The sequence below is a fragment of the Lissotriton helveticus genome, chromosome 10 (genome assembly GCF_964261635.1).
Source record: "Lissotriton helveticus chromosome 10, aLisHel1.1, whole genome shotgun sequence".
Classification (NCBI taxonomy): Eukaryota; Metazoa; Chordata; class Amphibia; order Caudata; family Salamandridae; genus Lissotriton; species Lissotriton helveticus.
Window position 1 is genome coordinate 841,442,892 of NC_136071.1, and position 15,023 is coordinate 841,457,914.

Genomic DNA, 15,023 nt, shown 5'->3' on the forward strand with positions numbered 1-15,023 from the left:
ACTTCTGACCTGGCTTAGGACAGGGTTTTGAGGTGCCAGCTGGCTGCGGGAGGCTGCGCTCTGTCAGAACCCGACGGACAGGAGGAAGAGGAGCACAGAGTGCCTGGGGTCATGAGGACAGGTAAGGAGAAGAGTGAGGTTGTGCGGACAAGGGCATGTACAGATGGATGAATGGGGGCGGAGTTGGACGTATTCAGGTGAGGAAGTTCAGATCACAGCATTGGGGACTTGTATTTAGGATGTAACAATGTTGTCCCTTTAATGTTCGATTTGGAGCGTATCTCATTTTAGAGATCCTCATGAGTAAAAGCTGCCAATGGGTTGCACACAGAGCATAATCGTGTACATTTGATCTGTGATGTTAAAGAGAGTGTAAGTTTTCCTGAGGTAATCACTGCATGAAAAGAAGCAAAATACTCTTCTATCAGTTTGTTTGCCTTGACGCTGAGAGATCTGAGCTGCTGCGCCGTGTCTGCATAAGCCTTTCCTGATACACGTGCTCCCAGTTCATGCTCATGTCTTGTTTATTTTCAATGTTTTTAGGTCGAGCCTGGGCAGTGCATGCGCTCCTCTGCGAGACATGCTGTATTGAGGAATGAAATAAAAGCTCCGCCCATCTTTTCAATTGGCTCCTGTTACAGTCCTTTCAAAATCGTTGATTTTCATTTGGGAAAATGCTTACTAGTCCCTCCTTGTGTCAGCTTGTCTGCATTTGTAACCTCCCATAGCGACTGGACTTTTTACTTGTGGTCTTACACGGTCTGCCTTATTTAGTCGGTGAGCACTATTTTCTTTAATGTGTATTCTAGCAGCCACTACAGGCTCTCCCTAACCCACTATGTTTCCTGACAGCACAGAGCCCAATCATGGACGCAGCGTTTTATTTAAAAAAAATTATCCCTGCACAGCGCTGCACTTTTGCACGCGCTGTGCTGCTTAACAAATGCTTTATTCTTTTTTTAAAGCGCTCCATGCAACGCTTTAACTTTAATATCACCCACGCACCTTTCTTTACATGAGCCGCATCTAAAGAAAGGGGTGTGGCCGATATTAAAGTGAAAGCGCGGCATGTGGCGCTTTAACCAAAAAAAATATTATTTGTCAACTTCTAGGTGTAATTCACTAACAGGAATGCGCTTGAGTTGCGTCACACAACAGTGAACAAGCCCTGGATGTAGTCTTTGGACCTGGTAGGAGAGGTCATTGTACCAAACCTACATTCTAGCTTTGATCTACGCCCTATGATTGTGGGCTTCTGAATCCCGCCCTTCTTCCTGGTGTTCTCCAACTCAAACCTGAAGGCTGCATGACATAATTGAATAGATAAGGATTTGCAATGAAATAGGTCTCGCATTTGCGAGAATTTAAGCTATTAGCATTGTAAATGACAGTGCCTTTTATGTTTTAAAAACCAAGACATAAATAAAAGGCATTTTAATTGTAATTTACAATGCCAATAGCTCTCTGGGCTTGTGCTCTGGATATATACAGTAGAGACACTCTTTATGTGGGTCCTCAGAATAAAGTCTTGACTTTCCACAAGTCTTACAGGGCCTAAACAACCCTCTTTTAGACTCTGACATTATGAAGAACAAGCATTTGCAATGCAATAGGACTCGCATTTGCGAGAGTTTAAGCTATTGACATTGTAAATTACAATGCCTTTTATTTATGTTTTAAAACCCAACACGTACATAAAAGGCATTGCCATTTACAACGCCAATAGCTCAAACTCTCACAACTGCAAGACCTATTGCATTGCAAATGCTTGTTTCTACTGCTGTCCTACTCTGAAGCTTGCACGTGGTGTAATGGCACTGATGGGGCTACTATTCCCTTTCTTCGGTTTGTTTTTGTACCCGTTTCATGTTTTCATAGTCTCACAATTCTACAGCTCTCCTTTACTCGTTTGTACTCGTCACAGTTGACAATTCAAGAGACTGCACGCTACAGAAACAAAATGGACTGCAAGTACTCAGTAGGCCCTTTACTACAAGAAAGAGTTAACACTTCAAGATGAACATAAGTAAACTGTGATGTAATGTAAAGTCCTGTCCGGAACAGGAACACACACCTTGTACAGTCCAGATCTCTAAAGTCATGCTCTTTCCATGCAGCAAGCATTCGCGATCCTCAGGAGAATTTGCCATCTGACTCCCTATATAGCAACACCCTGGGAATCAAAAGATAATTTCACTGGATTCAATGATACACAATTTAATCTTCGACAGATTCAAATTAGGACAGAAATTCTTTGAGTCCACAGTCACCTTTATAAACACCGTTTTAGCTATTAGAAAATGTTTAGGAGAAAGAAACTATTGAGAATGGTAGGTTTCCAAGACAATAGCATCCTTATTAATGAAGGCAGTGAACTTTTTGCTGGATCAGGAAGCATGCACAAATGGGCTGCTAGGAGTTCATGCTATTCCAGTATCGCAAGCGGGTAAGATTGAACACTGTGTGTGCATTCGATTTTGAATGAAGAAGGACTGCACCCGAGTTTGATTCACACTCTATATTGATTTCCCCAGAAAGTGGGGCAATGCAGGTGGGAATTGGGGGAAAGTATTAGTACAGAGGGATGAGGAAGACTATAGTGCCACAAAGCCGAATTGCACTCAGGGACACAAATACGACAAGAATAGGGAAATTATGTGACATACTGAGGCACATTGTGTTACTCCATTATATTAAATAAATAAACAAATCTGGCATTTGTAAAGCGCAAACTAATCACCCCAAAGGGCCTTAAGGCGCTGAGGACAGTCGGGTAGATTAAGTGAGCTTCTGCCCAGAGTCACATGATGCTGAGCTGATCTGCTGCTGGATCGAACCTGAGCCCCGCGCTCCGTTGTTAACACTGTCTGGGCATACATTGTATATCAGTTTAACACTCCAACAAAGCAATAAGCAAGAGAAAGGTAAGAAGTCAACCTTTGCAAAGGACCTTCGACACGCCACACAATTCCAGTGGCCCTACCTTACGGCTACCAACCCGGTTAGACAGGATACAGCGGCTCCAATTACGTCCAGGCCGGATGTAGACACTTTTAGCAACAGGCCGTGCTTGCCACTGAAAGCGCCCTGTGGACAGGCCTTTGATGGTAGCTCCCCGCCCTAGCGCACAGGATCTCCCCCCCCCCCTCTCAGCTTATGCTAGCTTGTTGCTGAGGTGGGTGTATTTGAAGCACTGTTTGATATTTAGTGAGTTAACAAGCCACAGGCACTTCTTGCTTGTGAGAAATGCGCTCAGTGCAGGGGCGAGGAAATCATGTTTGGCTCGTGAAGAAATTTCTATCCTTAGCAAGCTCAGGGGGTCGCATCCCCTGAAGAGATGCAGTGCCTATGCCTGCCAGCTGTGCTGTGACATATGCACAATGACCACTGCAAAACCACAGATTTTTTACCAACGTGCAGTAAGTACAAACATTTAATTGTGTGCCAGTTTATTAGTGCAAATGTCACACTACTGCGGAACTGGCAACAGTACCACGTTGTCCGGCTCAATTACACAATAGCCCAGTACTGGCACAACATTAACTTGTATATAGAGGAAGGAAGGAGAGAGGAAGGAAGGGCTTACTTTGGTGGTCGAACCTCTTGTCGTTAGAACGTAGCCAGGGTGCCACAGTCTCTGCAAGCAACAATACCCCACCCCTCCACCCCACCCCATCACTGGTCAGGTAGTAAAATACAAGAATACAAATTCAGTGGGCCCGGAGGTCTCTGGACCCCTACGCCACTGCACCTGCTGCACCATCGATAGCTATGCCCCTGCCTGGTTCAAAGCCTTAAATCTTTGGGGTGCCCTGGTGGGAAGGGGCACCAGGCGAGCACAGCTGCCGAGAGATGCACCGATTGCGCTCACAAGCCAAGCACCTTTAGCATTTGCTTAGGTGAGCAATTTAAGGCCCTGCCAGTGCTGTGTTGCCATGGAGATACTTTGCTTACTCGCGCAAGTAAATTGTGCACCAGTCATCCCAGAAGTGGGAGCTATGCATGCTTCTGTGTACGGGGAATTTCATAACGGTAACTGGTGCCAAATTATTTAATATTGTGCCGGTGCAGTGGAAGTCTCTGTCAACTCCTGCACAGCGCGACGTGTGAAACAACATCATTTTAATATCAGATGCTCGGTGCAAACGTTGAAATACTTCACCCCTCCCTTCAAGGTATATTTAATAGGACTTCGGGCGGAAACTGTACGGTAATCCAGCATTCATATTCGGACAGCGCCCATGAGTGACAATCGATTTTGTCACGGCCTGGATTAACCTTTGACCTCAAGGTCACCGGTTTGAGACTCGGACATGGTTAGTAGTGGCCATGCATGGGTTCCAGCTGAATCTGGTCTGTGGAGTTGGAGACATGCGTGCACCTTCAACAGGCAACTACCCAATAGCAACAGAAAACAAGCAATGCTCGCGGGAAGCCTCGCGCCAGCTCCTAGGGTCGAGCTGGCTGCACGCGAGCACGCCGCCATGCACCCGTAGGGACAACTAAATGCGCGCATGTGTGCACAAAGATGGCGTAGGGCTGTCCAAATGTGCATTTTTTTTTTTTTATCCCTATGAGTGCATGTTTACCATTGTGAATGGCGAGAGACGCCATTTGTGTCCATCGGTAAGCGCGTGCATTCAACTTTGGCTAAATTGATTACAGAAGGGAGAGGGGTTGGCCTAACGGCTAAGGCGCTCGACCTCAGAAACTTGGTTCGAGTCTCGGTAATGACGCCAAAAAAAAATAAAAAACCCTGTGATTCTGGGCAAATCACTTAATCTCCCCGTGCCTAAAAAAAAGAAAGTGTGTCCTCATGTAACGTAACTGGTGCTATGTAAAGCGCTCTGATAACTGATTCGGATCGGTTCAAGTTCGCGCTATATAAAACTCTCAAAAAAAAAAAAAAAAAAAAAAGGTGCTCTCCAAGCGAGAGCAGCGCATGCGCTGCTTTTCACCAGGCGAGACCTAAAAATAGGTAATCACACTCCTGACTAGTACCTCTGAAGAAATATGAAGTGTAGAGATGAACAGCTAGCTGGAGTTCAAAAGGCAACAGTAGAAACACTGAGACTGAGCAGAACTCAGAGAGACTCTCTAACACACAACGTGCGGTAAGAAATCTGAGGTATGGTGGTCCTGCAGGGGAAGGAGATTCTATGGTCTACGCTCTGATTGGCTAGAGTTTGGATGTTTTATAACAATGGTAATAGGTTGCTAAAGCTAGTGAATTCTTATGGGCATTTGAATGTTAAGTTTTAATACTGCTATTTTACGCTTACTGTGGGACTCCTACCATGACGACGGGGAAGATTCAAGCATGTGAATCCATAAAAGATACAATACTGGAGAATCTTAGTTTACCTGGGAAGTTTATGCTAATAGGAGTTGTTTTAACAAACGGATTCTAGACCACTGCATTAGCAGAGTATCAGGGTACTTACCCAATAACAAAGCGCCGACACAACCTGCAGATCGCAGCAAACACCAAGCAAGGCTAAGGTTGAATCAGACAGCTCTGTGGAAGAACATAAATTGGTTTTAATTTCCAAAGTTTAAGGATATTTTGTTTCTTAATATATACGTCCCTTCAGTTTCAGACTGCCTCTTGTACAATACTGCAAAACACGTCAATAGGATAATGGTAAATAGCAAACGGGTAAAGAATATAATTCTTATTTTCCTAACCTAGGGGTAGAATGTTAACTTTCTTCTCTTAAGATGCCATATTTCTGCTTGCAGCACCGCAAATATAGAAACAAATACTTTCAGGAGTTGCTATTGTGTAATTATTATCAACTTCTTGAACAGTGCATCACACCTACCTGTACAGCACTGAAGGACCCAACAGCTGGTTGCATAAAGTAAACCTCCATAGGTCCTGTCACTCATTCACTTACAGAAAAATAAAGAACATGCGCAGAAGAAAGAATAAATGCATTCAACCGAGGGGATCTCTGGAGTATCCAGGTTATCCGCTCAACTAGAAAACCTTTCCTGATTTAAGTTTTAAATAAAATAAAGGGTAAGCGGATCCCCTTTTCCAAAGGTGACTATGAAGTTAAAAACGTATTTTACAAATGTATAGCGACAAAAGCATTTTAAATATATATGTACACAAAAAGCCAGATTTTGGACAAAGCTGCAATTCTTTAGCAGAGAATCGTGATTGAAATCTTAAACTATAACTTTTTGCCCAAGGTCAAGTCATTGAATGTCTTTCATTGACTGACTGACTGGGTTTCAGAGTACTAATTTGAAGTACCTTAAGATAAGCATTTGCTTTACCTCCAGTATTTAGTTTCTTTTCTTTTAAAACTTTATTTTCTGCTTAAGAAATAAACATTGACAGTCAAAAGTCTTACAGTTAGATTATAATGGCAAGACCAATTGGCTTTGCCAATGCTTCCAAAACAGGTTGAAAAAAGGTTGGTGAGCAATTTTAGACCACTTTTTGCAAACTGTGTGTTAGTAAATCTAGCCTATTGATCCTTGTAAGTATAGAGGTACTTATAAAGGCACTCATTGCTTGGCCTTATGCCATGAAAGGGTCATGAAACTTCAGAGTAATTTGTAATATCCACATAATGTACAATTGCAGTGTACAGTATCACATATTTCTCTCGTGTGACATAAAAGGTGAAAGCTAGGTGTTTTTACCATCCAAAGCACTGATGAGGAAATGTGCAGCTGCAATGAGTTCCTCTGACTGCTGCTGGAACTGAGGCAACAGTGTCCCATTCTCCACACGATATCCAACAAAGAGCAGGAAGTCTATTACTTTCTGTTGCTGTGAGGGTTTCAATTCCTTCAAATCTGTCAGATTTGGCTGCACACCTGCACAGATATCATCCATCTGCCAAAAGAAAATATACATGTTGAATGTTTAAAACACAAGCACAATTGAGTCAATAATACTAGCAAAGGGACCTGCCAATGCTAGTGATTTTGAGGAAGTCTACCAGAGCCTACTGATCACCTACCAGTACACCTACCACTCTTTAAAAGCAAGTAGTGTTTCAAATATGTATTTATGGCACAAAGATAAATGGGAAAGTATATAAAATCTGAATGACAAAGAGCGAGAGGACAAAAGTGGACATTAGCTTCAGTAGAGTTACTGCTAGTGTGTAGCAACTATCATGGATTCACAAAAAATATCACACAAGTTCTGAAAAAAGACGTCAATCTTCATTTTCAATGAGCACTCACACCTATGTGTGGAATCAAGATTTCTTTTGTCTTGGGGTAGAGGTTGACAAGTGTAGGCGAGCAGATAAATGACAGCCACTGTAGAATATTATTTGAAGGAAACGAAGGAGCCAAGAAGAAATGTTAGGTCAATGTCTGCACAGGAAGGAAGGCTCCTAGAAGCAAAGAGGTCCCTAGTGGTGAGTATGAATGTGGTTGTGTTAGAATGGGTAAGATGAGAGTATGTATAAGATTTGGGCTGGATGGCATAATACTCTTATAGTTAGGTACTGTTGGACCTGGCCCTTTCTACAGGGTTATCCTCAAACATTTTATCTTCCTCCGCCTTTGTGCTAAAGTGCATGTGCTCTCTAATCTAAACAAGATATGATTGGTTTACACTTGTTTGGCATATTTGATTTAATTGCAAGTCCCCTGTAGAGCTGTATTCCATATATCCAGGGCCTGTAAATTAAATGCTACTAGAGGGCCTGCAGCGTGTTCCTTGACCGAGCCACGGTGCACCAGCACTGTGACCCAAGTCATGCGTGTTTGCACTGCCCAGGCCAGGTGCTCTGAGCCTACGAACTGTAAGCCACGTCAGCACTACCTTTTGTTTCAGAATCAAACCACTGCTGTGCAAGAGAGCTGCTGCAGTGCCTCCCATCACAACCACTTTGGAAGACGATTTCCCTGCGAGACAATGCCCACGTCAGAGCTGGTCCGCCCTGTCCCAGGGAACGTCTAGTCTTTGAAGGATGCGGACCAGCTCCTAAGGCCCGCTGATGCTAGGACGGCTTCACCTTCACCTTTTCTTAAAAGGTGGTGTTCACCTGCTGCTGCTTCGCATGCTCACGGGCAGCTGGGACGGTGTGTGAGTATTTTGATAGCGTGGTCCTTAGTTTTGTGCCTCACCCCTCTCCCGTTTGGGATGGACTGTGGGGGCATTGTTTTGCTATACTTAGGGAGGGAAACCTCTGGAGAAGACCCCAAGAACGGCGCAAGGCTGTATATAGAGTCAAGACTGCTTGAGGATTTGATATCATATGAATGTAGTACATGTAGTAGGCATGCAGGTGCTCCTGTGCCCCACATTGTGTTCATAAGTGCACTCGTTTTAGGAAGGTTCACAGAATTACCCATAACCAGCCTAATAGGAGCGCAAGCACGCTGTGTCATATGTTATTATGGTTATCTGTCATGTTCCATGTGTTTGTTTCCAAACCATTCTGCATTACCTGCAAAGTTTCTATATTATTTGTCATTTTTAGTCCTGTAGTGATCAGGATAACAAATACTATCTAAATAATTGCATTATTTATGATTCATATCATTTTTGGTCTTGTTGGATGTATAATATAGCAATCTATTTTTACAAAATTTGTGTGGAGTCTCTTTTGTGGTGTATTCATTGTGTTGCTGTGTGAATGTGTTGCACAGACACTTCACACATTGCCTCTGAAGATAAGCATGCCTGTTCTGCGCTAAGCTACCAGAGGGTTATCTTGGTGTGTAACTGACTTGCCCTGACTAGAGTGGTGGGTTCCGTCTGGCTTAGGTGCATACCCTAGTCAGCAAGAAACTCAATTTCTAACAGTGACGTTTTGCGTGGGTGGTGGAACAGATATCGAACAGAAAGAGCATGAGTTTTCTCTTTTTTAAATTTGCTAGAAATTAGCGAGCTAAATAAGCAAGCAAGATTTCATTTTTCCTCAGTAACAAAATAAATATTGTCCTGCATTTGTGTCAAAACATGCACCTTTTTGCTTGGTCACTCCCATTTTTTTTTATTGAGGCTGCTGGTTTTTACCCTGAAACCGGTCCCAGGATGCTTGTTTCTGGTCCAGGAAGGACCTGGCCTGGCAGCTCTGTCTGGACTGTTCCCATGGGGCACAGGGTCAAGGCTGGTTTGCATATGGCTGGGTCCAAACTGGGATGGTGTAGTGGGCAAAAGAACGATGGATTTACCCAGATCTTTTGACTGGGGGAGAATGTTTGCATTGTCAGCATTCGGTCCATCATTTGTTTGCTGTAACACCTTATTTCACTGTGCACTGGGACACCACTAATCAGGCCCCAGTGCACATACTCTGTTCCCTAAACTATGGTACAATTTGCTAACCCCTAATGGACTATGTAGCTTTTCAAAAAAGGCCAACCCAGATCTGTGACTGGGGGCGAGTGTCTGAAAAATTTCAGCTCTCCGGCCTTCATCTCCTTGTGTTTGCTTTGTTCGCCATAAGTTGGCACGGTATGCCCAGACCTGGGTCCCTTGCTCACTTTGCCACTGGATTCAAGCTAGCCTGGCTGATGAAGGGTGTACCCAGAAACCAATTCCAGGATGCTTATTTACGGTTCAGTGAAGACTTGGCTTGGCAGGTCAGGCTGGACTGTTGCAATGAGGCACCGGGTCAAGACTGATTTGCCTGTAGTTGGTCTGAACTGAAGTGGCAAAGTGAGCTAAAGAATGATGATGGATTCAACCCAGATCTGTGACTGGGGTGAGGACTGTTCCCATAAGGCACCAGGTCAAGACTGATTTGCATATTTCGCGGATGACACAATTTTGATCTCGCAAACACCACGCGGCCTACAGACCCTTCTAGATAGATTCCAACAGTATTGTACCTCAAAAGGACTAGAAATCAATATAAAAAAAACCAAATATATGGCACTAAACCCGCACAAAACTTTTAAAAGGAATTTAATGTTAAACGGACACAAATTAGACTACGAACACAGTTTTTCATATCTGGGAGTCCTGTTAGATTCTTCAATGGGTTGGGGTCCACAACTAGAGAAATCAAAACTGGTGTTTAAACAAAATTGTTTTCCAATATTGCAGAGACACAGCAAAAGTGTGAATAAGGCGGTTACCCCAGCAGTAGAGCTTTTTAGATATAAGGTTCAATCAGCCTCACTGTATGGGGCGGAAATCTGGGGGCCAGTGTGTAAGAAAACCTTTGAAGCACTTGAGAATAAATTCATTAGGGGTCTTTTAAAAGTTCCCAGGAATACCCCACTGGTACCCTTATTTCTTGATCTAAATATCAAACACACAGACCATCACACAATATTGAGACCAGTACTGTTGTGGGTTAGACTATGGACAACTATTGAACTATCTGATTATAAAAATGGCTTGAAAGAAGTCCTTGAGCTCGATAGCGATAGGAAAATCTTTTGGTTTAAGCATGTTAAAACCTGGTTAATGAAGCTCGGATTAATACACTTTTGGAACGAGCCTGGTTCTTTAAACCCAGCTTCTAAGAAAATACTTAAACTGTCTTTTTGGTCATATGTGAGTCACGATTCCGTGTACACAAGAACGCACGGTCCTCTTACAGAAAAATTCCTTATGGTAAAAAATGAGGCATCCTTTGAACAATTTTTTGATGAAATCGAGCCACCACTGGCTAAATCTCTGTATATAAAATTCAGATATGGTACATTGAGGTCCAAGGCAACAGAGAAAAGATGGGGGAAAATAGACAACGATTACTGCAGTCTATGCACCAACAATCAAAGGGAGGACATTTATCACATACTGTTTTTCTGCCCTAGCTATGCTAAGGCAAGGGAAAGATGGATAGTCCCTCTGTGCCGGAATATTGGTTCCACCTCCCATAGGGAAGCTGGTAGGATCCTAAGTACGGACACCAGTCAAGTAATTGTGTTCGGAATTAGTAAATTTTTGTTGTCCGTTTATTTTATCAGACGGAAACTAAACCTTACATTTTAATTAAGGAAAAACTGCCATCCTGAAATCTGTAAATCATGAATTGTGTCTAGCTATTGTGTCTTCTCAAATTTTCGGTTGTTATAATCAATTTAATGTTTTTTTATTAGATTTTTAAACATTTTAATATATTTATTCATTTTCTGAGCCAAACATAAACTGTAATCTTGTGTGTCCAAAGATGATCAAATATGATGAAACATAGATTTATAACAGGGTGCTCAACTACAATGAATTGTAAGTTCTATATGTGGTGAATGTTACTTAGTTTGTTATATTTTATTGTATCTTTTATGTTGCAAGTCAACGAAATAAAGATTAAAACTTGAACTTGAACTTGATTTGCATATAGCTGGTCTGAACTGAGGTGGCAAAGTGAGCTAAAAAATGATGATGAATTCATCCCAGATCTGTGACTGGGGGTGAGTGTCTGAAACGTTTCAGTGCTCCGTCCATCATCTCCTTGTGTTTGCTTTGTTCGACCTAAGTTGGCAGGGTATGCCCAGACTTGTGTCCCTTGCTCACTTTTCCACTGGATTCAAGCTAGCCTGGCTAGGTTGAAGGGTGTTACCCCAAAACAGGTCCCAGGATGCTTGTTTCTGGTTCAGTGAAGACCTGACTTGGCAGTTCGGGCAGGACTGTTCCCATGAGGCACAGGGTCAAGACTGATTTGCATATAGCTTGTCTGAACTGAGGTGGCAAAGCGAGCTAAAGAATGATGATGGATTCAACCCAGATCTGTGACTGGGGGTGAGTGTCTGAAAAGTTTCAGCACTCCGTCCATCATCTCCTTGTGTTTGCTTTGTTTGCCCTAAGTTGGCAGGGTATGCCCAGACGTGGGTCCCTTGCTCACTTTGCCACTGGATTCACGCTAGCCTGGCTGATGAAGGGGGTTACCTAGAAACCGGTCCCAGGATGCTTGTTTCAGGTTTAGTCAAGACCTGGCTTGGCAGTTTGGGCTGGCCTGTTCCCATGAGGCACAGGGTCAAGACTGTTTTGCATATAGCTGGTCTGAACTGAGGTGGCAAAGTGGGCTAAAGAATGATGATTGATTCAACCCAGATCTGTGACTGGGGGTGAGTGTCTGAAAAGTTTCAGCGCTCATCTCCTTGTGTCAACGTAGGTACAGAGCCAGGAATACATAATGCATGCTTTATGAAATTCTGTAAGGAAGTGCATATAGGAAGGAAGAAAATTGCCCCTAGGTTAACAGCACAATTCTTTGATAATCAGTGAACTTTAAAGAAGGGATAAAGTATGCCCAATCGTATGTAATCAGGATATTGAAAGCCACCAGTGAGTACATTGAAAACCCAGAGGCACATGGTATGCAGGCCCAGGTTCTTTATAAAGTTATGGAACTAAAGGAGACTAGCGATGCACTGATAAGGGAAAAATACTTTTTAAAACTTTGACAATCAATGTTTTAGAACTCCTACCATAGAAACGCCAGTCAGGTTGGCGCACTAGCAGTTGTATTGCCTTCAGTCTAAAAATGATGGCTGAGGTGCAGGCGCGCAGGTGGGACTAACACTGAATTGATAAGGGGGAAATACTTTTTTAAAATGTGACAATCAATGCATTCGAATAGTTTATTTGGCAGTGTGCTTTTTAAAAGGGAGTCGTTTTCTAAAGCTGCTGCTTTGCACTGGTTTTTAGAAAGAACATCTCTCTTTAAAGTTGACCGCTTTGCATTAAGAAGAGGGAAATACTTTTTGAAACTATGATAATCAATTTGGTAGAATTATTTTTTAGGAAGTGTGCTTTTTTAAATGGAAGTCGTTTTTAGGTCTTGCACCTGGCGATTACAGCGTGAAAGCGCTGTCTCGCCTGCGAGACCTACACTCACCAGCTCTGCTTCCCAGGAGACAGGAGATGGGCACGCACAGCCTCAGGAATCGGATCAGGTCGCGCGCCCATTGCTCCTGTGAACAGCATGCCGGAATCGTATCAGGACGAGTGCACAGACGCGCACACACACACACACACACACACAGACACACGTGCATATATATATACACACACACACAGACACACGCGCAGACACGCACGCACACCCTCACATCCACACCCATCCACTCACCGGGCTCTTTACGCTGCTACAGGCTCTGCCGCATCACCTCACACGCTGCTCTTCCTGGAAAGTAAAGGTACAGCCTACCACGCTGGTTGTTACGTCAGCCCGCTCACGCGCGCACCCAGCATTCTTATTAGCCAGGGGGACTGCCATTCAGAAAGGTGACGATTCGCTACTAGGTTCCCGCACTGATCCCTCCTATCTCTTCCAGCGCCGCTTCCTCGCCTCTCTCTGTCAGAGCCTGCATGCACAGCACCTGTGTCACCTTGTTATGTTTTGTGTGGATTAGTTGAAGCAGGCTGCAAAGCAGATCTATAGCTAACTGGTGAAAGCGTGTGTGTTTGTGAAAGAACCACACTATTGCAAAAATACCTATTGCGGAGAGGTGCCACCAATAAGTACCTGTTATGGTTTGTAATCAAGTGCATGTTTATTTCCACTAGCTTCCTAGCGTGTGCTTCTTGATGGGGGTTTCCATGGAAGGCATGGTGTACTGATGCTTGTAAGAATTCACTAGTTGATTCCGTGGGTGGGGTCTCAACAGATCGCGATGGGCGTGGGGTGTGAATGCATTACTAAAATGGCACTAGTACATGACTTTCCTATTTTGGCTGCCATGTAGTCCTAAAGGGACTGTGATGTTGGCGCACAATGCCATTCTTGCTCCCTTAGATCATGTTAAGTTGATGTTGTCTTGTGAAACACGCGTGTCTAAGCATTGCTTATATGTAGTGGTGGTTGGGTTCCAGTATACAGCCAGGGTTGTGCAAGTTCTGATGAGAGGGCTGGTGTGGACTGGCACCTCTGTCCGCACAGCGATTACTGCAGACTCACAGGAAGGGGTGCTTAGATAGCAATTTAAACATTCTTTGGCTTCCTGGACACGTACAGCGAGTGTGATGAAAAATTCATTAACATGAAAGAGTGCAGGGACTGGCTAAATATGTACGAAGGGGTAGGGCTAACCTGGCGTAAGTGCGGGCAGTGTTGAGCCAGGAAGGATAAGATGCGGAGGGGACTTAATGTGAAAATGAATAGATGCAGTAAACAGTTTTCAATGTTTTTTTTTTTTAATGTCACTTGTTCGGGTATAAAATATTAAGGGTCTTCATGAGCATCCCCTTCTGTGAGTGTGGAGGAAAGGAGGTCCCCCGCGGCAAGAAAGGGGGCAGAAAGGGGTAGAATCAGCTTTGTGGAGTAAGGGTTGGCAGCGGTATTCGGAGGAGGGGAGAGGGGGTTGAGTCGGTGTGAAAAGGAATGTAGAGGAAGGAAAGGGAGTGGACGGGTGGGAGCCTGAGGAGGAGAAGACCGGGGTGTAAGTGACAGTGGGAGCAGGCTAGGCTCCCGTCTCCCCCGGGGTCGCTGCTTGGAACTTGTTTGGCGCCAGGGTGAAGGCTGCTGGGGACTGAAAGGCCTGTCACTAACTCCCTAGGAATTCCTGATTCAGAGGTTCATGAAATGTCGCTGCACAATTATTCCAGTCTGAGCCTATTGTAAGTGATCAGCAAAGAAAGGAATGTCCTTATTGAACAAGGAACGTAACTCTGACTCGGCTGAGGGAAGAAACCAAGAAGGTGGAGGCTGGGACAGGTCCTCTCCCAGATTAAAAGATGGTTGTTAGTATGATTAATATCTGCGTTCAGGGGTCATGGTGCAGGGCTTCAGAGCATGGCCACAGACCGCAGGGGCTTCCTGACAGGGTAGGGCGAGATAGAAGGGCCTACTTGGGGCACATGAAAATGAACATTGAGAACTTCGAGGCGCTGAGAGAATGGCTTACCCGTACTTTAGAACCGATGTAAGTAAAAGATGTGGGTGGTAGTGGCTGACTGTCTTGTTGGAAAGACTTGTTCCCCCTGAGGTTATTTGGCAATGCGGGGTTGATTTCTCTTAATGAAGGCAGATACAGTCCTGTTTATTACATGCGACCCTCACGGACACTCTGGTATGTGCTACACCTGACCAGGCGATCGAGATTGTCAGGCGGTATAAACGTACCCAAACTGTGTAAATTTC

The 15,023-nt window shown here is 44.0% G+C and overlaps 1 protein-coding gene across 1 annotated transcript in view; it reads right to left on the bottom strand.

Moving 5' to 3' along the window:
• Nucleotides 1-15,023, bottom strand: part of GSDME (gasdermin E) — a 392,371-nt gene that overhangs the window by 43,169 nt on the left and 334,179 nt on the right. Inside the window, exons 8-9 of the mRNA XM_078663458.1 lie at nucleotides 6,661-6,856; nucleotides 5,445-5,518 (exon numbers count right to left, since the gene is read on the bottom strand). Of these exons, the coding sequence (XP_078519584.1) occupies nucleotides 5,445-5,518; nucleotides 6,661-6,856 (270 nt within the window). The remainder of the gene's footprint in view (nucleotides 1-5,444; nucleotides 5,519-6,660; nucleotides 6,857-15,023) is intronic.